Source organism: Falco cherrug, chromosome 1, assembly GCF_023634085.1.
Source record: "Falco cherrug isolate bFalChe1 chromosome 1, bFalChe1.pri, whole genome shotgun sequence".
Classification (NCBI taxonomy): Eukaryota; Metazoa; Chordata; class Aves; order Falconiformes; family Falconidae; genus Falco; species Falco cherrug.
In genome coordinates, this window is record NC_073697.1 from 30,459,449 (window position 1) to 30,486,216 (window position 26,768).

A 26,768-nucleotide genomic window follows, 5' to 3' on the forward strand; every position below is an offset into this window, starting at 1 on the left:
GAGGGGAGAGAGAGAAAGAGGGAGAGCAAAGAGAGAGAGAGAGAGCGAGAGGGAGGGAGGGAGGGAGGGAGGGAGGGAGGACGAGTCAAGCGCTGCACTCCAGAAAGCCCAGCCTTACCCTCTGCCTCTGCTGCTGCTAGTGCTGCAAGTGGGATAGCTGCTCATCACAAAACACCAGTTCAGTCCTCAAAACCGATTCTCATTACACGCCCGAGTGTTGCTGCTGTTGCCTTCTCAAATCCGTGATCTGTAGCGATTCTCTCCTACCCCTTCCCTCCCCACCTCCGCTGTAGACTGTGAATAGAGCAACGATTTTTAAAGCAAATGTTTATTCGCCTTTTTTTTTTTTATGGCAGAGCTTGTGCACGTTCGGGGCTCTACATTTTGCGGAATCACGCTGGTAAGAAAACTCGTTTCCCACAGATTCCCACCTTCCCCTGTCGTGGCGGTGCTTTTGTGAAATAGCTGCAGTCACTGTAACTGCATAAAAACTCCAGGGAGGATGGGGGGCTGCCTTAGATCTCAGACTTTCGTCCTCTTTCCCAGTGCTGTTTGAACCTTTTGGTCTTTGTGTTCATGATTTGAACGTGACTTTTCAGGGTGTTTGCGGGTTTCCTAGGAGGGAAAAAAAAAAAAAAAAAAATCCCTCGGAGAAGATGATCAGGAAGTCAGGAAGGGGGCGAGAGGGTTAGTAAGAATAAACGCATGTAAGAAGTGACAGATTTATTTCCGAACAGACTTGCTGCTTCGATGACTGCTAAAATGTAGCGTCACCTACCTGGGTAAGTGGGGAAATAAACTTCAATGTTAAAGCTCTCCGTTCAACTTTGTTTATGCTATCGTCCCTAGTTTATTCTCCTTTTGACTTTGAGCCATTTAATTGCCTACGGCTTTGGTGTGCTTCTGCCCCTGCGCCCTGGGTGATGCCTGGCTCCTGTACCTGTCCTCTCCACCCGGATCCCGGAGGGAAGAGGGAGACTGCGGGGGGCTGGCAGGAGAGGGAGGATCTGGGCGAGCATGGGGCAGCCAGTGGGAACAGATTGGGGGTGGGGTGTGGGGTGCACGCTCATGTGGGTGCGCAGCGGGGGTGGGGGGGTGGGTGTAGGAATCCAGTTGCTCTCTCTCCCCCCCCGTGAACACATGTGGGAAAACAAGTTGTTGCCAGTTGTGCGTGTGCGTGCGTACATGCCTGGTTTCAAATGGTTATTTTGAATAAAGATGCATGCAGGCGAATGTAGTGAAATGCCTGTTTTTCATCGCGATGACACACTTGAGCGGAAAGCGGTCGGGTATGCTGAGGTGGTTCAAAGCAGCGGTCGCAGCGTGCCTTTGTCTTTTGGGGCGGTGAGTGCATGTGGGGAGGGAGGGAAGGTTGCCACCTCTTTCCTTGGGGAGTCCAGAGGCACGGAGGGGCAGAGTCGCGCCGCATGAAGTCGGCGCTATGGAGCGAGTGACCGCTCCCGGCCCCGGCCGCTTTCCCTGCCTCGCCAGAACAGCATTCCACCACCACCACCCCCCAACCTCTACCCGCCACCCTCCTCCCCCCCACCCCCCTCCCCCCCGATGCTGGAGACACTCGGCTTTATATCTGCAGCATCAGCGAGAAAACCCGGCTCGGCGCAGGCTCAGTGTTCACCGCCGCAGTCCCGGACGGAGGAGGGGGGCTCGGGAGCTCAGCGTCTTCGCAGCGGTTTAAGTAGGATTAATACCAAATCCCTATTATATTTGCCAAGCAACTTGAATTTATCAAAATTCCCCCTCGCTGTTCTGGAACTCTGAGAGGAGGAAATTTTGCCCACAGTGTACGATCCAGACACACCAGTACGTAGCAATACCAGCATACTGCATTACACTGGCTTCCTGCACTAGCAATACAACTGCAACCCCAAGCTCCCGCTGTTCCCTTCCCTTTGTGCTTTTAAACTCAGCCAGGAAACTTAATGTATTCGCCAGGGGACGGGCGGGATAAAAGGGCTTTTAACGTCCCTGCCATAAACTTTAATCAGATTCTGTGCTGTTGCGCGGCATGGATACCTCGCCTTTTGCCTGCGTCTCCCTCCCCGTTGTCTCCCATGTCTACTTCTACCACGGTCTGCTTTGCGATAGCCTCTTTCGAGCGAATGAGTGATTTCTTTCTCTTGCCATGTGCAATCGCTCCCCCCTTCCCCTTCTACCCGCGCTGGCCTCTCTTACACACACTATGCCTTTCACATGCGGTCTGCGTCCCCCAACCCCCCTCCCTTTCTTTCTTTTTTGCAGTGTCTTCACATGCAATCTCTCTCTGAATGTACAATGTCTTTCCTGCTCGGTAGTGCTGCGTCCTTCACAGTGGATTGGTTCCTCTTTCGGAGCAGAGGTAACGGCCCCCCCTCCCTCCCCTTCCCTATGATTCCCCCTTCCTCCCCCTCCTCCTCCTTTCCTCCCCCAGGGCAGGCGACCGGCGTGGGAAATGGGCCCGACGTGCGCTGCATGGTGGAATGGCAGCGCTGCTCCAGGTCCACGTGCCCTGGCTGCCGGGAGGGGGCCGGGGCTCTGCTGGCCGCCCTCCGCCCCGGCATCCCGCTCCTTGGGGGGGGGGAGAGGAATCACCCCCCGCACCCCTCCCGCCGGCACCGCGGGCTCCCGGTCCTCCGCAGCCAGTGCTCGCCCATCTGCTCGGGCGCCAGTAGGAACCAGCGCAGCGCTCTCGGGCGGGGGAGGCTGGGCCCCCCTTGGTCAAATCTGTTGCGCAGTGCAAGTCCCCTCCCGGCGCCCTCCCTTCGCCCAGACGCACACAGACGGCCACAACGCTCAGACACGACACGGCATTTGTCCTCCTGATCTGGCGAGATCAAGTGGGAAGCGGGATCACAAATGTAATCGGCTGTAATAAATAAAATAGCCCGAGGTGCTGGAGATATACAGAGGGGGAATAAGAGCTTGTGTCCTTAAATGGAACATCTGATAAGGCCACCGCGGTGGCATCTTGCATGTGGGAAGGAATCCGTCTTGCTGACATTCGCAGCGTGCTTTACGTGGGAAATCCTAAAGCAGCCTGGGAGCTTCCCCAGCTCCTCTTGCGCCCCCCCCCCCCCCCCCCCCCCCCCCCCCCAGCTCCCTCTTCGATGCTGTGCAGCGGAGCTTTGTTGTCTTTGTGGATTGAAAAGCTGGGATCATCGCTAAAATATGCAAATACAATTAATGGCTACTTCATTTGCATTTCGTGGCGGAGCCCCGTAGCTACCGCCGGCGCCCGAACTCGAGGCTGTCGGAGCTTTCAGCCCAGGACAATTTGTTTTTCGCAGTTCAGGAATGTCGGTGGCTCTCACTGGAAAATTACTTCTGGGATCTGCAGTGGGAATCCATCTCGGGTTAAAGAGAGACAGATAATTTACATAACTATACCATTCTATACATTAACAAATATATACTACGTACTACTGTTGGCACGCACACAATCGAAAAAGCTCCCGAAGGAAAAAATAAATAAATCAGGTGGGCTTGAAAGTAACATATTCATAATAATACGAGGAAAAGGTTAAATACGGTAAACATGACAGCAAATTTGAAAGCAGGGTAAAAACAAGGACAAAACCCCCACAAGAAGCAGTTAAAGCCATTTGACGGAAGGGAGAAACTAACTCAAGAACTCCACCAAGGGACAAACAGATGAAATGACACCACCACAGCACTGAGCCCGCGTTGACCTTTCATCTTTCGAAAGTGTCGTGCTGATCTGGTGCAATCTGCTGTGATCTCTTGACCTCCCTTCCCCACCGCCACCTCCCTCCGGCCGCTTCCGAGCTCCCTTCGCTCGTTGCAGTGACTGTACCGGGAGGTCGCCTGAATTATAGGGAGTGCTGACACTTGTCTGCTGCCTTTCACTGCTTTGCAAATACATTTGCCGTGTAGTAGTAGCATGTAATAGGCAGAAGTGATTAAATTATTCATTGCAGCAACAGCATTTCTGATGGACCTTTAAACTGAAGAGTTTAAATAAGGAAACCACAGATTTACTCTTAAGCAGATAACAACTGCATCTGTGCTTATTTAACTGAATGCTAGCTAAGCATGGAACCAGTTACTTTGTTTAAATCCTCTCTTTTGCTCTCTGTGAGAATTTTGAACTGCATAATACACCGTAAAAGTTACTACAAGAGCAAAAATAATCTATGTTGGATAACAGTGCTTAAACCTCACATGATTATAATTGCTTATTCTTTAGGTAATATTTGAGGTCTCTTAAAAATAAAAAGTTTTTGCACAGGCATGGTTCCATCAGCATTTCTAAGTTCTCACATTTATAAAGAATGATGAAAACTAACATTTAGTAAAAGTGGTTGTGATTCAGTTTACTAGGATTTTTGCAGTGTATATATATTTCTTACAAGTCACAATGGTTAAGTTTTAAGTGTTCTTTTTTTTTTCTTCTTTTTTTTTTTTTTTTTTAAAGACACTATTCTGTAGAATCTGTTATGAAAGGTCTTTTACAGAGTGGCTTCCCCCCCCCCCCCCCCAGATGCTAACAAAAAAATTTATCCATTCAAAATCATGCAGAAATGACAGATTATGCTTAAAATCAGAAGGAAAAATTAATGAAAGGTCTTTAAAAAGCATATGAATTTTCATGAGGGAAGGCAGATTTCAGTTAGATTTATGCTCCATATGCAACTACTGGATTTCCTGGATTTGCAGGGATATAAATGAGTGCTGCATCCAGCTCCATTATTTTATAGATTTGTTTTTTAATTAAAGTAATGTTCGATTTCTCTAAATGTGAAGTAAACTATAGAGGGGGGAAAAAAGCATTTAAGGTGAGTTTGGGTGAATTCCTATATAAAATAGAGGAAAATTAGGAATCATTAGTATATATTCTACATAAAGAGATACAATGAGACAGTCAGGGGAGATAATTAAATCTGGGTTTAATTTAAATGAAATGTATGAGAAACAGGTAGCACTGACAAAGAAGGAAAAATGTGTTCATTGTTGCTGAAAATTTTAAATGAGTACAGCTGATATGCATATGGATTCACTAGCAGAGAATACCACAATTACTTTTGGAAATAATGTAGGATTTTTCTGATATAATGTTTCCAAGCTTGATATCAATAGTGAGCACACTGAAGGTCTCAAAAGGTCTTTGTAAACTATCCTTATGAGAAAAAAGGATGTGCAATGACCTGCTCAATCACCCAGCAACACACTAACAAATGTGGGTTTTTTTTCAGATTAAGTTAATCAGACCAGTTTTGCACTTACATACTTCTTTTAGTAAATACAGTCTGGATTCACCTCAATATTTGTCTTTGAATAAGTGGCAATCACTTCTGCTTTATTTTATGGACTGCTGGAAGTCAAAACAGCTCATTCAGAAGAGAGTTTAAAAGAAGTTTGTGTTTCAGAGACCTACATATACAAAGGAAGGTCTTGTATCATGAAATTTGGTGGATAGTAGTAACATATACTAAACTGTAATAGATACATTGAAATACAGTTATTCTTAAGCTCCTGCTTCCACCTATTTCTGTCAGTTCTCCCTTATATGCAGAACCGAGTACGCAGACTTTGTAAAACCATTTTGCCTCTATACACTCTTCAAGACTTCTAAACCTCAGTTCTATGCTCTACCTTTTTTAATTTATTTTTTTTTAGGATGCTGCAAATATCTTTGCTGTGAGTAAAAGTTTTCTTTCATTTTTAAACAAGAACCACTAGATCATAAAATCTTTTGTTTGATATTACTAATTCATCCTGCACAGCTTTAATTTATTATTTATTTAATTCAGAATAGCAGAAAAGATCTGGCATGTCTTTGTGAATCTGCTGTGTCAACTGCCCGTTGAGTAGAAAAGAAAATACCCAAGCAAGGTGGCAACTCTGCAGAGTTCAGAGGAAGAACCTTTGATATTGAAATTCAAATTCTGTTATGGATAATTGAATTCTGTGGTGCTCTATTCCCTTCTGTAAGCTAATGCCAATATATGTTATTTGCTATATCTAAAATGTAATTTTTAAGCCTACACATCTACTCACTTACGTATTTGGGAGCTTTAATGTTTGTCTACTTCATCAAAAATAATCATTCCTCTCCAGCTGAAGTAAGGGTCATATAAATACACCGTTATTATAAATTAGGGAAATAATATGATGGCAAGGAAAGTAATTTAGAGTAGGACCAAGTTGCTGATTGCTTATTAGACAGTCTATTTGGCCTTGTTCTGCAGCAATTAAAACTGTTTTATTAGGTATTTTATAATGTTAGACCTGCCATTTCTTTTCATATGAAAAGTGCATCATTAGAACCCTTAGAGGTCATATTGTTATAACCCTTATTTAGCTGTACAGTGCAGAAGCATACCATTTTTCCCTTAAACCTTCATTTGACCCTAACAGAGGCATAACTATTCAGTAAGGGCTGTTCACCTGTTACCATCTACTGCTAATGATGAACAAAAGAAAGCAAGTGTGAACAGGTGGAGTCCCTTGCACCTTTCCCTGAACTAGATTAAAACATAAACATATATATCCATGCTTCTACTGCACAAGGTCTAGTGAAGAGCTTTGGCTTTTAGCCAAAATGAAAATTAGAAGCTGGGGAAGGCCCTGCTTATTATCACACTAAAAAAGGATCCTGTAAGCATCAATAGGAAAAAAATTAAGCAAAGTCTATCCAGTAGCCAAATACATTTTAGGTTGCTAAGCACTGATCTGTCTGCTGGTACAACCCTGGGCAGCTTTGCTTCTGAATTGTTTTGCACTGCTATGTTAATTCTCCGAAGTAAGAGTGAAGGAGTTGCAGCCACCTTTCCTGGGGGGAAGATTACATAGCCTGTCTTTGAAACCATTTGTTATCCTGCTGCCTCTTTTGCACTTTTTGCCATGCACAAGCAGCCATACTTTTATGCCTGCTTTAACTGTTTTGCAAAGTTTCTTGGTGATCATCCTTTGCATAATTACATTTTTAGCTTCCTTTATAAAAGTAATAAGTGCTGTACAGAGTGGGTTTTTGTGACCTACAATATATCTAGAGGAAGAGAGCTGCTGATAAGTTTCCACATTTTTCATCTTCTGATAGAAGCCTGACATATCTTCTAGTTCATTCATTCTGTGAGATGATTAAAAATTTTCTCTTCAACAAACTAAACCTCATCCAGGGCTCAGCAGGAAATAACTGCAATCTAAGCACATTAAAGAACAGACAGGGCAAACCAAAGTATACCTCTTTCTTTGCCTTTTAAGATCATGGTAAAAAGAGAAAAGCAGTCTAATATTGTGATAAAACTGGAAGCCTGCAGCAGCTGGTTGATGGGTAAGGATATAGAACCTAATCCAAAGCATACAGAAGTCAATGGAAGTACTTTCACTAAATAAGCTTTGCATTAGGCACCTAGTGAGTGAATGATGTTCAAAGCATTCATGTAGATCTTAAGCAGATGAGTGAAGAAGAAAATTATGTGTATTTTAATCCAAATAAATGCCATTAAACCACTTGGTGCTGTAAACATTATTTTGCCTGACCACAGAGATCTTGTTTACGACTCAGAATAAACTGACAATGGATCCTTGGGTGCTGAATCCTATCCTGTACTACTGCAAGCACTCATGGTGCATAAACCCTGTATTATTTATATGTTTATATATAAAATTCTCATATTGATATTTATCTTGAAGTTCAGTCCATCACTATAAACATCTGCAGACTCTCTTTACCCATTCAAGTTTTTACAGAGAGCATTTCTGTCATATTAGTGTTGTTTGCAAAATAATAAAAGATTTTTCAATTTCCTCTCATGAATTAAGTTCTGTTTTCCTGACATCACACTGACGGACTTCCCCTTTACATCCACTCCATTTTTAGTGAAGCTTTCAGTGAATCTTTCTCTAATATGGAGAACAGGAACTGTTCATAATTTCCATCATTAAGACGTATTCTACCTGATGTAATGACATTAAACATCACTTTCTTTCCAAGAAATACCTTTTCTGATACTCCATATTAGCATTTTTCATAGCTACATTGCATTTTGGTGGCTGAGAGTCCTTCTCTAGTAGATTGGTTGGATCTTTCTTTTTCTGTGTCATTTCCAGCTGATGAACTCAGTTTACAGCTGAAAATCTTGTTACATTGCTCTTTGTACTATTAAATTTAATCCCGTTTCTATTATAGAAGTCATCGAGATAATCTGATTCTTTTTGTATGTTTTTATGATTTTGATGATTCTCAGACTTGTTTTACCAGGAAATTTCAGCAGCATGTTCCAAGTTTTTGTGATCTACTCTTTAATTTAAATATCAAAAAGGTCTATTGCAATACAGTCCATGAAGAACTCCTTAACAGCTTCCGTGTAATGATGCAAACACCTCGCAGAATCTGTTGTCCTCTCCTGCTTAGTCAATTCATTATCTTGTAAGTCTTAACTAATAACTTTTCCTATCAGACAGTGTCAAAAACCGTTTTGAAATCCAGATAGGTGAGATCTTCTCCACTTGCCTTACTTAGAAGATAAACTATTAAAGAGAGATATCAGGTAAAAAGGTATCATCTACTCTTTGAAACCTTTAGGTAGATTTTATTAAGTTTGCTTTGTACTTCTCTGTGGCTACTCATTCTTTGCTTCAAAATTTACTTTGAAGATTTGCATTCTAAACCCACATAAAAATCATGCTGAAACATCTATTGATTTCCCCCCTTCAGCTTCCTTTCTCAAATGTAGGCAGGCAATTTGCTATTTTCCATAAATGATCATCCTGATATACTTACTAAGGATCCTTGTTCTAGACACTTCAGATGTATGTATTAATTCCTTCAGGATTTTGCAGTGAAGATTATCAAGACTTTGCTCTGAGTATTTTGTAGTCTTTGAACTAATTTAATTTCAGATAAGATAATTCTTCTTCCAAACTTTTACTTTCAATGATAATTTTCCTCATTTCAACATCACGATCCTTGTTGTATAGCTAAACAATGTATAAATTATTTGGGTGTCTCTAGGTAAACAAGTATAATTTTACTTAAACTTTGCTTATTTATAGCATGTTCTCCAAAAGTGAAGCCATTGCATTCTGAGCAATTTTCTGAATAAGATCCAAAGATTTACATTTCACACTTCACTGAAGTCTACAAGGTGATACACTATTTACATATTCTGCTATTTTGCCACTGTGTGTCTGTGTGTCTGTCTTGTCCATGTATTGTCTACGTATTATCTACATAATTAATTTGCAAGTTCATTATTTTGCACATCTGAATGCTTCACATTAAAAGAATGGGAGTGAGAGTGAAAAGGTAGGTAGTAAATTGAGGACAAAAGAAGCTATATCTGAACAAAAGAATGTAGCACTTTCAAAGAGTTGAAGAGTGCACAGACAGAAGGAAAACCAGGTGAAAAGGAACTTAAAACATGTATGGGTTTGGCATTTTACAAGAACAGCTGTGCAGAATGTCAAAGGTTAATCTAAATGAAGAAAGGTGCTACCTACTAGATGTCACCAGGCAGAATATACAGAAAGTATTTATATATATGCACACACATATAAATATTTTACACCCTTGATGAACAAGCAAAATCCATATGCTAGAATAAATAATTACATGAAGAATCTTCTATTGAGTAACATACAGAAGTTTAGAAAGACAGATTTGAAAGAGACGTTTAGAAATACAATAATGGGGTGGTAAAACAGGGAAGAGGTTTAGAAATACAATAATGGGGTGGAGAAGACAGGTTAGTGGCTTTTTTTAATTTTATGAACAAATACAGTTATGGTTTTGTAAGGGAGAAATGAGCAAAAATATTTCAGAAAGCTGAGGGTGTACCAATTTTAGTTTTAAAACTATGCATCAACACAGCTGGGTGAATCTACTTTTCAAGTAAATTATTAATCTTTTATTTATTAACTTTTGTTTTTCTTTTAGAAACATTTTGACATTTTTGTACTAAACTATTTTTTTTTCTCTCAAGGGAAACTATATGACTTGTAATGTGATTTAAGGAGGATATATTTAATCTACTACAGTTTCAAAATACCTTGAATGCAAAGTAATGAGAAGAAAAGTTTTCTACCTTTCTTCTAATGTGTCATTCTTGGAAGAAGTTATTGACTTAACTTGGTATTATTACTATGAAAGTTTTAAGTAAGAATGATAACATAAGCTGTTATGACTTCATGACACTTCAATAATATACCTCTTTTTTAGTTGCTTATGACTTTATTGAGCTTTAGCACATAACTTCTTTCTAGGTCTGAAGATACAGTTAAATTTGTGAAAAAGTCAGACTGATTCAATGACATCTGAAAATGAAGCTAGGTTATTTTACCTGTGATGAAATGTATAGACAATCTTATTTAAATCATTCCTTCACTTTCATAATTTCATTATGAACTTGAGCTTTCAAGAGGCTAGCTTTTGTGAGTATTTTGTCTGAATATTAAAACCCATCCACTCAAGTTTGTTCAAGTTGCAATCCACTGAAACCCTGTATTTTACATAAGATTGGTAAGGACTTTTACATTTTTAGAAGATTAATTTCCCAGAGATGTCATTTACGTTAGGTGTAACCCAACATGTGGTTGACTAATACTTTCTTGATGATTTCAGCTCTTTGCCCAGAAACTGCTTTCCTCCTGTATTATGTGGCCCATGTTTCGGGCCATAACAACGTGGAGCAGGAAGCTGCCATGTTTGAACACAGAGGGGTGAAAGCTATTTCTGAATAGAGACAAAAGTATGAAGAAAGGTTATTTACTGTCCTAAGTATCAATGATGTCAAAATAACTGCAAAATTTACTATACAATTATCCCATTCAAGCTCTCTGTAAAAAATGGCAACATTGTATATGTTTAGTGTTGTTTAAATAGCTAAGTTTTATCTGGCAGATCAAAACGAAATGATCCTGATGACCAAGTGTGTAAGCATCACTAATATAGCTTATGATTAAACCTTTGTTCTGTGTTCAGTTTGTTTGGTTGTGTTTTGGCTGGGAAATGATATAGCAAAAAAATTAATATTATCCCCCCCAATTGTTATTAAGAACATTATTCATAGTGCCAGATCAAACACTCAGAAGTTAGAAATTATCAGAATAATACTGTCAGCAGACCCTTAATTTAGATGCCAATGTACCATCCATTAAAATGTTTGATTGTAATCTAATTACATGTTCATGTACTCTTTCTCCATTGAAATTCCAATTTCAATTTGGAACCAAATAAATAAATAAATAAAGATTTAATTAAACACAAATGAACAAATACATACTAAATAACTAAACAAGTGCATTTTTAATAAATGAAAACATATTTTTATTTAATTACACAGAACAAATGTGTAAGGTTTGATTTAATACAAAACTATTTGGATTTTTTTTCATGCTCTGTGTTTATCTCAAGGCCTTATTTACCGCACATTGTTCAAATAATCTTTTGGAAACAGAATTACTAAATGGAATTTTTTATTATGTACATTACTGCATTGTCTAAAAATATTTTTAAAAAATTTTTTTTTTAATTTGTGAAGGACTGTGTTATACTGGGGGTTATTATAATTCCAGTATTACAAATAGGAAAGTAATATGGAGATGTGGGTCAAAAATATGCACAGATTTAGGATATCTAATCTAAACCTTTTAGGTCCATGTTTTGGGCTGTGCTTAGAATTACATAGCTTTTACATGTGCAAAACAAAACTAACTGACAAAAGGTGTGTCTAGGCATGCTCACTGTTCTGCAGAACAGTCTCAGGATTTCAGGTAGGAACTCAGAAGCAGGTGAAATCACAATCAACTGCTGTGGTTTAACCCCAGCCAGCAAGTAAATACCACACAGCTGCATGTTCACCCCCCTGGTGGGATGGGGAGGAGAATCAGAAAAAGGGTAAAACCCATGGGTTGAGATAAAAACAGTCTAATAATTGAAATAAAGTAAAAAACCCCACAAAACCCAATGACAATGCTAATTGTAATTAAGGGGAGAGGAAGATCAAGGAATACAACCTAAGGGAAAAAAACCCAAACAAGTGATGCACAATACAATTGCTCACCACTTGCTGAGCGATGCCCAGCCAGTTCCTGAGCAGTGATCGGCAGCTCCCAGCCAGCTCCCCCCAGTTCATATATTGAGCATGATGTTCTATGGTATGGAATATCCCTTTGGTTAGTTCAGGTCAGTTGTCCTGGCTGTGCTCCCTACCAGTTTGTTGTGCACCCACTCACTGGCAGGGCATGGGAAACTTGAAATGTCCTCGGTGAATGGAGAAAGAGTAAGTAGAGTAAGCATTACTTAGTGACAACTAAAATGCCGGTGTGTTACCAAAATCATTCTCATACTAAATCCAAAACACAACACTGTACCAGCTACTAAGAAGAAAATTAACTCTATCCCAGCCAAAACCAGGACAGATCTGTGACTTAATGTCATGAGGGAATTCTATGATGGAAGTGTCAGGCTCCAGCTTTAAAGTATAATGTTCTAACACTATGAAACATTGTTTTCCTCCTTGATTTCACTTTAGAGAAGGTCAGTTCTTTACAATGAAGAGACCAGGGGCCTTGAAGGGAAAAAATATGACTCTAGTGACAGACTATGCCAGACTGCACAAGTACAAGTGAGTGGAACTGTGATTCTACCTATCATTTAATTTTTATAGTTTTCTAACTATGAAATAAATGTTTCATTTTTTGACCCTAATAATATCCTTTTAATATAATCGTGTGGCATATAGTAATTTCTGTTGCAGACAGAGGACAGTAAAGATCTCTGTCTTTATGAAAGGAAATGCATTTACGCATGAAACAACACTTTGGAGAAGAAGGAACTGGGGTGAGGGAAAGGATTCTTGAATAAGCATAAGTGGGAGATGCACAGATGGCAGAAGTTCCCAAATGTTCTAGTCTTCTCTCTGGGCATCTTTTGCTATGTAAGTGTGATAACATTTGTTAGGAGGCATGATTAAGTCTTTATAGGCTTCACAGATGGAATTTAATTTAGTGGAGAAACTTGAAAGATAAAAGATTCAGACATGAATTGGATTCCATGAAAGGGATTAGAAAGAGTCAGGTCCAAAGAGGCAACATAGATGTAATGACAAGTTTGGATGACCAGTTAAATTGCCATTGGTAACTTTACATGGGTTAGGTTATGTTGGAATACCTATCTGTGAAAAAGAAGATCTGAGACAGTTCCTTTCATCCAGGTATAGCTCTGCTTTTCTCACAGGAATATTTAATGTAAAACATATAATAAGCAGTTCAGAAAATGTAGTCATTTGACATATAGCCACCCTATAGTCAATTAAGTATCCTAACTATTAGGTTACAGAATTAGGTAAGTTTTCTGTCCTTCCTTTTCCTCCAGCAAAACTCATTTATGCTTCCACCCTTCCTCCAACTTACAGCATGCCTCTTGTCCGCTATGGTGTATGTCAGGTAGGAAGAAAGCACCTTGAAGACATAGGTCAGTAAACTTGAGAATGTTTTCCTGTTGAGGAAAATGGAAGGATGTCATACCAGATAAACTGATTTACCTGGGCTCAATTTCAGAGATTTCTACGCAACATATATACATATGCTGATATGTATAAATTTGCAAAGATATGTGTATCTGGTTACCTGATAGTAGCAAGAAAATATTTGGCAAGCAACTGCTGACAGATGTAAAAATAGAATTTTACACTGCTACAGTTGTCAATAGGACATCAAAATTATTTATCAGCAATGTACAGAATATGATCAATTTTCTCAGGTTAGATTAATTGGTAGAAAGACTTGGAACTAATAATTTAGGCTGCTTTTGTTTCTGCTATATGTACTTTAAATGCAGAAATGATAGCTTTTTAGAAAATAGTTTTGTTTTTAATTAGGAAGAAGAATTAGATGTCGACTAATACCTGTAGAAGAATGGAAACATCATGACTGATCCTCAGTCATGCTAGAATTTTAAGGTGTAAGGCTGAGAACAGCCCACATAATAGTGCTTTCTCACCACACAAGCACTCTCATCAAAATCACCATTCAAGGCTGCTGACACATGTGACTTGCTGATTCAAAAAAATTGACCTCTGGGCCAGACTGAGGACTAATCAGTCATGAAATACTATGTTAACAATACTATTTTGCTCTTTATAAAGGGAAAAGAAAGCTTTTAAATATTAAGTTCTTGCCTTATCTTTACAACAGTAAGATTTTGTTGGTGGTTCTTCGTTACACCTGATTGCAGACTGGAGAGGCAAACATATTCCCATCTTGTGACTGTTGTGAGGGACTTTTGATATATTTGAAGAAAAAAGCATACCTTTCTAAAAAAAGGATGCATTTCTATTTTAAAGAAGGATGTCAGAGAGCCAAACTTTTGTATTTCATGTACAAGTATATTGTGGCCAGAATCCCATTTGCTTGTAGTCTGTTCCTGATAAGATCTTTTGTTTGACTAGCTGGCTTTCTTCAGTGTTTTGTTTCCCAGAGCTGTCTATCCTTTATAAAAATACCTATGTGCCAATTTAAGGCATTTTGAAGTCAATCAGTTGTAAATGTAAGTGTGTATTATGGGACTTTCCTTTACTTTAATGTGGTTAATGAATATGTTGCCATGACTTTTAAATGGACTGGTGACTCAGCACATTTTCAAAATTGCTCTGATGATATGTCCATTTATAATGGGGCTTAAATCTCATTTCCCTCAATATCTGCCCCCACTTAGTCTCTTTTAAAGCTTCTCTGGAAAAAAAAAAATATATATATATATCAGCTGCTGTTCCTGCTCTTAATATTTTCCCAGGATCGGTAAGAGCAGAAATCAACTGATGCCTTGCTCTGCTACTCATACAGAAACAATATGCAGATGCTGCACTATCCTGCTTTCCCGGCTAAAGAGCTCCATGCTACCATTTCATATTATCTACAGACACTGCTTCTGTTTCGTGCATCTGCTAAAGCTTCATGTCTCACTTTAGTCTCTTCAACACTTCACATTTTCCCTATAGGAACTTAGAGTAAGACTGGTAAAGATTGCCTTAATTTCAAGGTGCTGTGGATCCTAACTGGGGGGGTGGGCGGTGGGGGGAGGTCAACTGAAACAGTAGTACAGACAGACAGTCCTGGATGAGTAGAAAGAGGGAAAATAGAAGGGGATATAAAGAAGGTGAGAAAAGAAGAGGAAGTTGTATTATTTGATCGTGTCCTTCACTCGCTAAGTCAGCAGGAGCCAAGAGCTCTGCAAGGGCACACTTAGCCTTCACATTTCTCCACAGAAACCCCATCTGGCCAACTAAATTGCCAGCAATTGAGAAGCCATGCAGGAAGCTGTATCCAGCTATTCTCATTCAGTGTGAAGGTTACTGTGTTGTGGAGGTAGTGGGAGAGGAAAGAAGGAAAACATTACAAGACTATGCCTCTCACATGCAGTAAAGGGAAGCATCAGATATGTGACCAAATTTGGGCTGTTCACTGCTGTAGTTCTTAGACACATAAAGAATTAGACATTCTGGGAAAATTTAGCTACTACTTTAGAAAGACCCAATATCAGGCAAATCTGGGAAGAAAAATCTTAATGGAGGAAAAAGCTGAAGGAAATAGAATAATCACATTTTACTATAGAATTTGTATATTAATTTCAAAATCAAAAGCTTTTACTTGTAATATTTCTGCCAAGTTAACTGAAGGAAATTTCTTGGTGCTCTTTAACCTCCATTTAAAAGGCCTAATTAAACAACATATCTTCTCTGGGCCTTTTACCATGCAATGTTCACTCAAAAGCAAGTATGGAACTGAGATGTAAAATAAAGAAAAGTGCGTTCCATAAAAGAGCCCCCAAAACCAAAGAAAAAACATTGCACAAAAGAACCCCAAAATCTATGTGGGGAAAGCTCCAGAATATATCAGCCACTTTTTTTGTAAACAAAACACAAATTACACTTTAGTCTTTTAGTTCAGTGTTTCCCAATGAGTGACGCTGCTCTCACTGGAGAAATGTGCCAGCATTAAGGGTGAGGCACAGGACAGAGTATAATCCAGTGAATGTATTAACTTAGGCTCTTTGCCCAGGGTGGTGTTGCCAGCAGTAGCAAACTGAAGGAAAGAAGATGGTCAAGTGCAGCAGTGTGAAAAAATGGAAAATGGGGGAGAAAAGTCCAAAAAAGCCTGGCAACAGTGGTTTTTCTCTCTGATCACAGTAAAAAATATTAGATAAGCCAATATCCCTTTTTCATATCACTTCTTTAGTTCCCAGATGCTAATTGTAGTTTGGTGTCAGCAGATTGTGTTATCCTGGAGATCTGAGAGACTCTCAGGTGACTAGGTCTCTTGATGGTGCTTTACTGATATATTCTTTACATGATCTAAACAGTTTTACAAGGCGATCAGCTTTCAAGTTGCAGTATGGAATGAGTGATCATTCCAATTCAGAGTTGCCAGTCCTTTGTATTTGATGTGAAGTATTTGGGTTTTAGGAGGTGAACTTCAATTTTAATTTGAGATTTTTTTTATTTGTTTTTTTTTTCCACTGAGTGAAATTTGTTTTCAATAAGCCTCCCAAAGTTTTGACAACTGGTGACAGAAAAAAGAGTACCAGAAGCAAATCAGCAGGTTGCTCATAAGAACGCTTACCACCTCATGAGTTTTGTAAATCACCAGATCCCAGCCAGAAAGGCTGGAGATGTGCGTCACATCAGCAGTGAAGCAGACAGCAGAACAGAAACTAATAAACTTCCCTCAAGGATAACACAATATACTTCATTCTATTAATGAGCAGGTGAAGCTAGATACCAACTTTTTCTACTATCCTGCAGCTGTTAAACTGGTACTTGGGGCAGATTTCTACTAGCCTTGGTTAATTTTAAAATTTTAAAAAACTTTATGTAAGACTTTCCCATTTCTTTTACTAGAAAAGATAAAGAAATGGACAATTAACTACATTCTTCCCAGCAATGTAGAAGCACTGATGAATGTTAAGTCAAGTATACAGTGAATACTGAAGAGTGTTACAGAAGCTGACTTGCTGCTACAAGCAAGCAGAAAAAGTAGATCTATTTGACAGCTTCTAGAAAATGTGCTTTCTTGTAAATCGGATTTTAAGACGTAAAGCATTTTTTTAATTCTCTGCAAAGATGAAGTATTAAGAATGTATGTCTAAAAAACCCCAACACACAAACCCCAAAACATAATTGCAGTACTAATCTTACTGTATTTCTGTTGAAATTTGTTAATGGATACAGATTTAGGCATATTCAGTCTGTGTGTTTGCAAAAACTATCTATGAAACAACAATGTCCTTATTCAACTAGAATCACTGTCCTTGAAATACTGATTCTGAATATGTATGTTTCTTTTTTTCTGTCTTTTTCCAATACAGTAACTGTGGGACATTACACATATTTAAAATAGTGTTTTGATCCGTTGTACTTTTGGGGTAGCTTTCCAAGTCTTCAGGACACGTCAGTGAATGTTAAGAACCATAATTAGGTTTTCTGCTGCTGCCCTCTGCCATTTTATCAAAGTGCTTTTTTGCTGCAGAGGTGCCTTCCTATAATCACATCTGTATAATTTCCTTGCAAAATCTTTGGCACTGAAACAGGATCAATCGCATGACCTTTGAGCCGAGCCCTAACCACAAATCAGAACCTTTTCTTTCTTTCCATGCTGTTGGGAATTTACATGCATTTCTGGTGTGTCCTAAAGAGCTTCCCCGGTAAAGCTGATGCAGAATGGCTTTTTCCCAAGCTTCAATTCCCTCATGCATTGGTGGGAGCAATGGTGGGATGCTGGAAGCAAGCTCATTCTCCTGTGGACTTCAATTCTATTCCTAATTTATCAACAGATGGCAGTAGAAAACTCCCTACCTACCTATCTTCAGACCAAAGAATTTACAAATGAGCCTAATAATAACAAAGGAAGAAAAAAACATCCAAACCATTGCTGCCTAAATCTTCTCTATATATAAGGTGCTCTAAACTTTTCAATGCAGTGCAAAAGTCTCCTAAAGATTAGTTTTATGCTGTGTCAAAATGACCAGAAGCAGCTGTTGCTTTTGGAATTACTTTCCTGTCACCTTCTTCTGTTTTGAAATGATTCTTTTATTGATTTACTTTATTTTTCTAGTTGTGAAAGAGTATATTGAATATAGATTATAGCAAATAATTTGCTTTTCCCACAGATAGATTGCTGTGATAAAAAATTGGTTCTCTGATCTCAGTGAAGACTTTTTCAAATGTCATCATAACAGTGACAAAGCAAGTAATTACTAAGTAAGTTTTTGAAATATGCCTCACTGGATCTTGGCATTTCATTAATTCCTCCTCCTTCAAATCAAGTAGATGGTATAATAAACTTAGTGAATTCTTTAGATAGTTCGAAACATTAAGATGCATGGAATATACAGTAGTTTCTTATTTCATTTTTAAAAAGACGCTGGTATTTTGGCATTGCCAACCAAGGAAAAAGCATTACCATAAAATTTTCTGAGAGGCATTTTCTTGTGTAATGTATAATAGCAGGTGTCTGATATAGGAAACCTCATATTATAGAAATATTTTTTAGCCTCAAGGAACGTGAATTAGGCCCAGAATTCCTGATTTCTATTCCCACCTTTTTCACTAACTTATCTTAATAATTCTTTGCACTTCACTTTGTCAGCATGTTTCCTATGGTGACAGAAACAGATTTCAAAGGAAAGGAAGAAAGGGAGAAGAAACGGCTCTTTCAGGCACTGCTGGAGGGAGTGGCTTACTGGTCTAAACATAATGGAAATGTTTAAGTTCTCTGAACCAATGATTAAAACTGAGGTAGGTTTGAGTCAAAACTTCTTCAAGACATGAACACTAATTTCCCTTCAATGTAACGAGTGGATTATTTTAGATCAGCCTTTAAACATCGATGATGTGTTGGCTGTGTGAGTTTGTTACTGAGGCCTGGTGTACTTGGCAAAGGAAAGTGTATGTCCTAGAAGCAGTGCAGAACGTTTTGCCTCCACACACTGTTCTACAGAAATCTTGGGGGAAAGCCAGCATAGTGTCAAAGCCATAAAGGCTGAAGCCTCAATTTAAAGAGTTTTTGCTTTCTCACTTTTATTGCTGATTTGGGTTGTTGGTTGTGTGTTTGGGTTTTTTTTTGTTTGCTTTTTGTTTGTTTGTTTTTGTTTTGTTTTTCTTTTTTTCCCCTCTAAGGAAACAAACCAACCTGCCATAGTAAAGTATGTTTTGGTCCCATATGTAGGAATATAACCATTACCCTGATCTGTTTTTAGTATGTAAGCATTGTAAAGTTTCCCTATAACTGGGGAAAAGATGTAAATAATATGGTAAATATTCAAATGCTTTCATATACATTTTAGCATTTTTTTAGTTATCTAACTAGTTTCAGGTTGTGTCATTTTCATATGAACAATTTTGGAAAAAATGAAACATTAATTCTTTGGCTATAGGCATAAGTAGTGGTGCTGCCCCAATGCTGTCTTATTCCTATGAAAAATAAAACCAGTATTATAAAAGGTTTTAGTTCAGGTATATCTACTTGAGTGAAAAGACTGATAACAAGATTGCTCTGTGTTAGCTGTATGTAAATATAACCCAGTAATAAAAGATACGTTTACATGGTAAGTGTTCATATACATAGAAATGGTTGCAGAATCTTCATTTAGTCCTATCATGCTTCTTTAATATATTTATTTCCAAAGGACACTGGATATTAAACATACTCCCTGAATTTTGAAGAAATTTATTCTGTGAATGAACTGTCTGTTCAAACTGTTCAGCCTGTGTCCTCTGGCTCCCTATGCTGTGAATGGGTAAAGAAGTTAGAGAATAAAAAACTCATCATGCATTCATTAGGGTTTTCTCATGGTAGTGCTAGTATTTGGAAGATAGTAGCTTCCTTTGTAAATAACTCTGAGATATGTTTTAATAAAATGTTATACAGTATTAAATGTATGACACTGACAGTGTGAAGCTTTTGTGTTCTGAACTCAACCATTTTTCAACAATCCATCAACAAGTGCATCTGCAATCCTGGGAGCATGTTCTTGCTGAATATTGAACTCCTACATCTTTTATTTTCCTTTTTTTTTTTGAGAAACTATCTGCAGACAGCAGGCCAGAACCCAGCAAGCCCTGTCTTATATGAACCTTGCTGTATTAATTCAGGCATAGGAGTGGATATTCTAAATATGTATGTATTCAGTGCAATAGAACAGCTAATAAGAGGGTTACTGATCTGGGCTAGGCACAGCAATAATAATAATGATGATGGTGATGATGATGATGATGATGATGATGATAAAAGTTCCCAGCCACCGCATATGATATACATTGCTCTGGTCATCCATCCCCATAGGGCTTAGCATGCCTAGGGAAGGCTAAGGCCCTGTATAACCCACAAGTGGTGTTTTTATAAAACTATACCAGAAATGTGTGTTGCATGACTGGAAGTATGACATGAGAACCTGCAGGCAGTTGAACTTTGGCTTTGCAGTAGAAGACTTGGTGTGTACATGCATAGGTGACTTAGCTCACATGTATCTTGTCAACTGTATCTGCATGGCAGTGATGTCCTGAGGAGACGTACCCTGAAACACCATTGTCATATTTTGAGTTAAGTCTGCAAAGATTTCTGCAAAGGCATGCACACCATAACTAGTTCCTTTTCTTTCACATATATCTCCTTGTTTTTGAAGACATTATAGTGTCAATATCTTTCACTTCTCATACATTTACTCAGCTTTTTATACTCAAAATACTCTACTTTTCCATTTTCAATGTGTCTCTGATACAACATGGAAAATTTAAATAAAAAATTCCTTCTACTGGAAATTATTATTTCCAGAAGAAGGCCTTATTTTTAAGGACCACTCTTTCTCTGTCCTGTGATATAATGCATTTCAAAGTTACTCTTGGTAATTTCTCTCTGCTCTATTTTTAACTTGCCAGTTTATTTTCTGTATTTTTTTTCCAGAACATCCTACTTCTGTCTAGTTTTATCCAGGTATTAGAAATTTGTATTTCTGTCTTTACCTTCCCCTTATCCAAATTCCTGTATGAAATTTTATTTCAGTAAAAATATCTTCAGTAAGAGTAGCAAATTACATCGGTATTCATCTTGTATTGTCTAATACATAATTGTCTTTTAAAAAGAAATATTTTCCTAGTTCACTTAGTCGAAATTAGACAGAAATGAAATTAAGAGAACTTTTGAGAATGTGCCACTCTAAACCTTCTTTTCTTTTTAATTTCTTTAAAAGCATATGTCTGTAATAAATTTGAAGTATTACTTTGTTTTGTAATGGCCTGTCATTTCAAACTCTGCTCTTTAAAATATTGTTGGAAGAATATTGTCTAATAGTAGAATATAAATTTTCAGGTACTTGAACAAAGTATTCGTAATTAGGTTCATATTGGAAAATCAAAGTGGTCTTTAAGCAGAAATTAAATGCCTACTTTCAAAACAACACTTCACAATGTCTGTATCAGGATCAGTTCATAATGGAAAAACTCTTATTTTGGACGACTAAAATTGAGGTGATCCTCAATCTCTGGTGCACCATCTAAGAGGGAGAGTGAGGATTTTGGCCAGAAGAACAGGAAGGAAGGAGCCCAGTCGCTAAATTTCCAAAGCGACATGTCTTCATATTTGTTTTTTTTGTTCAGGGTTTTTCTGGTATGAAATGAATAAACTGAAAATTCAGACCCTACCAAATGTCTTTTGTCTACTACACTACAGAAATTGTATGCTTTTGTTCAGGCCAGGGAACTCCTGCATATGCAGCTGAACTGTAGCACAACTTCAGTAGAAAGGGTAGGTCTGAGATGTAGGTTTAAATATCTTTTGGTGACTTGAGCCCTTTTCAGGATTTCTGTGTGAATTGCTGTGCAAAACTGGACAACTATCCACCATTTACAAGAGGTAAATTTCATTTGGCTCACTAGGTACTTTCAAAAGGTAAGTCTGTTCTCACTGAACAAGACACCTAACATCTAGAAAAAAGAACAGGACCTCAAAAGCAAAATTATAGTTAGTGTGTCCTTGTTAAACAGCTTTAGATAGCTTTTTGTGCATCCTGTGCTTATTTTTTTATTGTGGAAAGATATTAAATGTTTTAAGTAATTGTGATGTAGCCAGTCATTTCCTTTTATGCACTGGGATTCCTAAAATTGATACTCACAGTAGAATATGGTTTTCTGATACATTCTATTTTTGGTGTCTTTTATGTAAAGAACGGCAGTCAAGAATGGAATTATGACACCCTTCTATTGGAACATGAAAACACAGCCATCTGGCATGTGTATGTTTTATCATTTTGCCAATTTCTTTGCCACAGCCTATTTTAGTATGTGGGAGAACCTCCTCTTACTCGGTACTTTTGTCAGAGTGAAAAATGAATGCTAAAAAAGCATCCAGTCTATATTAATAAGATCTTTTCATAATCTACTTCCTGCTGAATGATTTGGTAATTAATTTTTTTAAAGATTAATTTAAAATTGCTTATACTCACAGATTATTCTATAAATATGAAGTTTTAAAGATCTGGTGGATTTTTCATCACCTGCCTGATTTATTCAATTTCCCAGCATATTTTTTCCAGTGATTTTTTATGATGGAAAAACCTTCTTTCTATTTTTCAGTTAATTTACTCAATATCTGCATAAGTATGTTTTTAAAGGAAACACAAACAGGAAGCAATTCAATTGAGTTATGAAGAATCATACTATATAGCAATTGGATGTGGACAGATAGTCAAGAGTTATCCTCTCTCCTTCTCCTAGAGTGCTACTATTTATTTTTTCCCTTTCCACTTTCTTACCTTTTTGATTGAGTGAAAAGGTAACATGTAGTTTGAGATTCACTTTTGTGGACCAACGCCACACTGTAGTACTTGTAAATATATTCCTGGTTATTCTACAAATATTTAAAAGATAAATTGCCATTTTTAGCTGTTAATTTAGGGCTAGGTTAATCTCCAGGACATAACTCAGTAAAAGGAAACAGCAATTGCTCCTATTTGAGCATTCCAAGGGGGAGTTGTGTGGTTCTAGGAAGTCTTGATCAACTCTGTGCTACCTTGGCACTAGGATTGTGATGATTGCTACTGGCAAGTATCAACAACAAATTGAAGTCTTATTTCCAAGTTTTACTTTGGTTCACCAACTGTAGGCAGATGAAGATGATCCTATCCATATTGCATCTTTGCTTTCTGGAAGGAGAAGAAGTTACAGAATGTACAACATCCACCTAATTTTGCATATTCTTGTATTCCTTTAAGCCTCCCTTACTCCAATGCATAGGCATCTCACTGAACTAAAAATCTAGCCCTTATATAGTATCTTTTCCAGAAACCTCTAAGTACTTTGCAAAAGTAAGAAAGGCAAGGCGAGGTCAGAAGAACTTCAGAACATGTATGAAAAGTAGCAACCTCTGAACTATTGCTCAGAAAATAGCTTTAATCCATCTTCTCTACACTTTTTTTAGCATGTTTTAAATACTTCTTACTTTGTGACTCTGGTCACATGAGCTATTAGTTTACATCTACTCTGAAACTTCATTGTTAGAAATGACCCCCATTTCTGCATGTGACATGCAGAGAACGGTATAATGCAGAGAGAGGTTTAATCAAGAGATTTTTGCACCTACCATTCCCTAAACAGGGAACAGATAACTGCTTCTCACAATGAATCCTTGAAAAGCAAGCTATGGATGAGAATGCTGAGAAAGTCCAAAATAGAGTTTAAAAAAAACCTAGGGTGTGAAAGCTCATCTGCATCGTACCTGCATTCTCTGGGTACTTAACTTCCTTTGCCCCTTAATAGGGTGAGGAGTTTGGAATGCTATTTAGCTACCTCTCCCTTGTCAGTTGTGCCAATAAATAGGGAATTAAACTAAAGGATTAGCCATAAAATAGATTATAGTTCAAAGGGTTCTTGCAGAAAACAGTAGTCAGATAAACAGAAAAGTAGTCTATTCTCTTGGTATCCTGCATGTCAGGGTCTGGGAAAGAAGTGATAATGCCCCATTAAAGAAAGAGTACTTTTTGGGACACAGAAAGGAGTTTTAAAAATATGAGAAGCTGATAAAGCTTTTTGGAACACAGAACCTGTTTCTTTTAGTGGCTGACAATCATTTGTGTTGCCTTCAGTATTGTGTAACACTGCTAACTTTAGCAACATCTGACAGTCTCTGTAGTTAGGAGTATGTAAATATTTTCATTACAAGCAACATTTGCCAGACATGAAAGCTTTAGATATTTCAAACTGTTTAAGTAGAGAATTTTTTAAAGATGTAATAACCACCATCAGTGCTTAACTTCTTGATCATGCCACAAAATTTATTCAGGTCTGAACTGGAAATATACCCTGTTGCTGAAGTACCTCAGTAAGCAATTCTATGAATCGACACTGAAAAATGTTCAGCTACTAAGGAAGACAGGAAGAAAATATTTTCTTAGTGTCAGAATAGAAAGTGCTTTTTTAATATTTATTAATCCTCTTCTCTGTTGAAGATGTTTTGTTCTGTATATACCTACTGCTAAAATAATTTCAGTAGCAATTCTATAACACTGTAATAGATCACCAACTGGTCAGCCTTAATGCCTTTGAGGCAAACCAGCTCAGCAAGTCTGGCAAGTTATTTAAATTATGTGTCATCAGAGGCTTTATAAGGATAAGTGAAACTGCCACTTTTTGATACCCATGGCAGCAGGTAAACCTCTTGAGATTGTTTGAAGGTTTTTTCAGCAATGTGGTTCCTTAAACAGTAGAAAAAGAATCTTTCACAGAAATTCCATAGGTGAATTCAATAAAAGCAGCATTTTGCTTGGAGTTTAAAGTGTTATACAAGACATCTGTACCTTGATAACAATAGTAGCAAATAAACTATTAGCATTAAAACATAGGAACTCCTACACTGAGTCTAGTTAATCACTCATCTAATATAGCCTTTATTTCCACTCCTGTGGAAAATATCCTGCTACCCTCTCCTCCTTCTTTCTCCTCCTTCTTCTCCTGGCAGCTTGATCATAGATAGCAATATAGCTGTAGAAGTAACAATGTGCTTCAGCAAATTATTGTGACTTTTATTTTCTCTCTTTTGTTAATATTTCATAATTGCTCTCACTAAATCAATAACCTTAAGTCTAAAGAGGTAATTATAATATCTGGAACCACTGTATTAAATAATCAGGATGATGTCTGACTAACAATAAGACTTTGATTAGCTGTAAGGGTTACTGTACTAAAGTTCTGTTTTCAGTTTTCAAAATACTGTTTTTCATGTACTTTTGTGTTTGCTTGTATGTAAGGCACATACTGTACTTTGCAATCAAGAAAATAAAGGAAAATCAAAGAAATGCCCACCTCTAGTGTGGTTAAAAAAATACGCATATCACCCACTGCATTTCGGATTGACAGTTTTTGAAACTAAGATTGACGACATGTAGGATGTAATGAGTGGGAAGACGACTGGAGTGTTCAGCTTATAAAAATGAGGTCTGCCTTCACAATAGCACTGAAAGTTGTTACAGTCATCTGTTAGTGCATTTGAAGAAGAATTTTGATAAACAGTGTCTGTGTGAAAGACCCCCAAATGATTTAGAAGTCTACTTTTTAAAATAATGATTTGTATTTATGGATCCTTGCATTCATATATTTCTTTCTTAGAGCAGTGCTATGCTATTGATATTTTTCCTAAGAAATTAATAGAAAGCTAGCAGGGGAAAGATAGGTAGTGATGGCCAGCAACTTGAGTCTATGCTCAATAGTCATACAGTGAGAGCTTCTAAGAAATGGGTCTCAGTATCTGAGATCAAGTGTAAAGGACTAGCTCATTTCCACACTGGTTAGAGATAGCCAGCCTTGTATAGGTTTGCCAGATCCACACTGCATACATAGTACACAGACTTCTGGGATCAGCTCATGAAGCAAACTGTCTCCAAAAGCCTGCTAAGACTTTGTCTTGAAGAGAGATATTTGGAGCAGTCTAAAGCATAAGGAAAGAGTTACCAGTTAAGCAGGTGTAGATGAACAGAGGCCTGGTGCTTGAGCAACCTCCCTCTTTTTATTTGTTAGGGTAGGTGGAACTGCAGATACCAGGAGCCAGGAGTAGGTTCTTTCCCCATTGGGCAAAGATTAAATTAGGATTAATTTGTAGGTTAACAACAATGATAATGCACAAGCCTAAAAAAAGTCGCATCATGACTCAAAGCCACTGAATTCTGTGTTCTCACACTTCTTTCCTGCTTTTTTTTTTTCGGGTAGGGAGATATGCCAGTATGCATCAGCCTTTTATTTAGGGCAGATAACTTTACATGACTACTAAGCCCATGTACTGGAGAACTGAATACTTTTTATGGCCAAATTTCTAGCTGACTGTTCTCCATACACTTGCAAAGTGAGTAAATCAATGGTCCTGTAGAACCTTCTTGCTTGTAATCTTGACAGTGCTTATATAGGCAGCAAGTGTAGGCAGCATGAATGCTGAACAGCCTCATAATTCCTGGTGTGGGCACAAAGCCAGGATCACAATCTGGCTCTTCAAGACTTGACAAACGCACAGAACATGGTAATACAGTATTGTTTATTTATAGAAATTAGGACCTGTTTGAACTTTCTTGTTTTTATTTCAGAGGATAAAAGCTGAAGATATCTTCTATAATCTATAAGACATGGTATGTCTTTTTCTGAACTCTGGTAAAAATTAGTGTCCAAATGGCTCAAGATCTTTAAGGTACGTATGTTAAAGCAATGTCATTTTATCCTATGTATTTTGCTTGTTCTCAGCACTAAAGGAAACCTATCTGATTATTATCTCACTCC

General features: G+C 38.0%; 1 protein-coding gene across 9 annotated transcripts; it reads left to right on the top strand.

Annotated features, from left to right (window-relative positions):
- Positions 1 to 26,768, top strand: LOC114014827 (uncharacterized). 9 transcript variants are annotated; one of them, XM_055702007.1, is made up of 7 exons: positions 57 to 249; positions 357 to 400; positions 738 to 782; positions 873 to 1,344; positions 1,595 to 1,696; positions 2,260 to 2,356; positions 2,429 to 4,245. In XM_055702007.1, exons 4-7 carry the CDS (start codon positions 1,223 to 1,225, stop codon positions 2,867 to 2,869), a joined length of 762 nt encoding a protein of 253 aa, XP_055557982.1. In that variant the 5' UTR covers positions 57 to 249; positions 357 to 400; positions 738 to 782; positions 873 to 1,222; the 3' UTR covers positions 2,870 to 4,245. The 9 variants fall into 9 exon arrangements, 5 of the variants coding, with proteins under 5 accessions (XP_055557982.1, XP_055557977.1, XP_055557992.1 ...); XM_055702002.1 differs by having other exon boundaries at positions 1,219 to 1,344; XM_055702017.1 differs by having other exon boundaries at positions 57 to 177; positions 1,219 to 1,344.

Excerpts from the sequence above, each read along its gene's own strand:
- LOC114014827 (XM_055702007.1), top strand. The coding sequence starts at position 1,223 with ATGCAGGCGAATGTAGTGAAATGCCTGTTTTTCATCGCGATGACACAC. Across the intron at positions 1,697-2,259 it reads GCGTCTTCGCAGCGGTTTAA|TGTCTTCACATGCAATCTCT; the intron begins GTAGGATTAATA and ends TCTTTTTTGCAG. Across the intron at positions 2,357-2,428 it reads GTTCCTCTTTCGGAGCAGAG|GGCAGGCGACCGGCGTGGGA; the intron begins GTAACGGCCCCC and ends TTCCTCCCCCAG.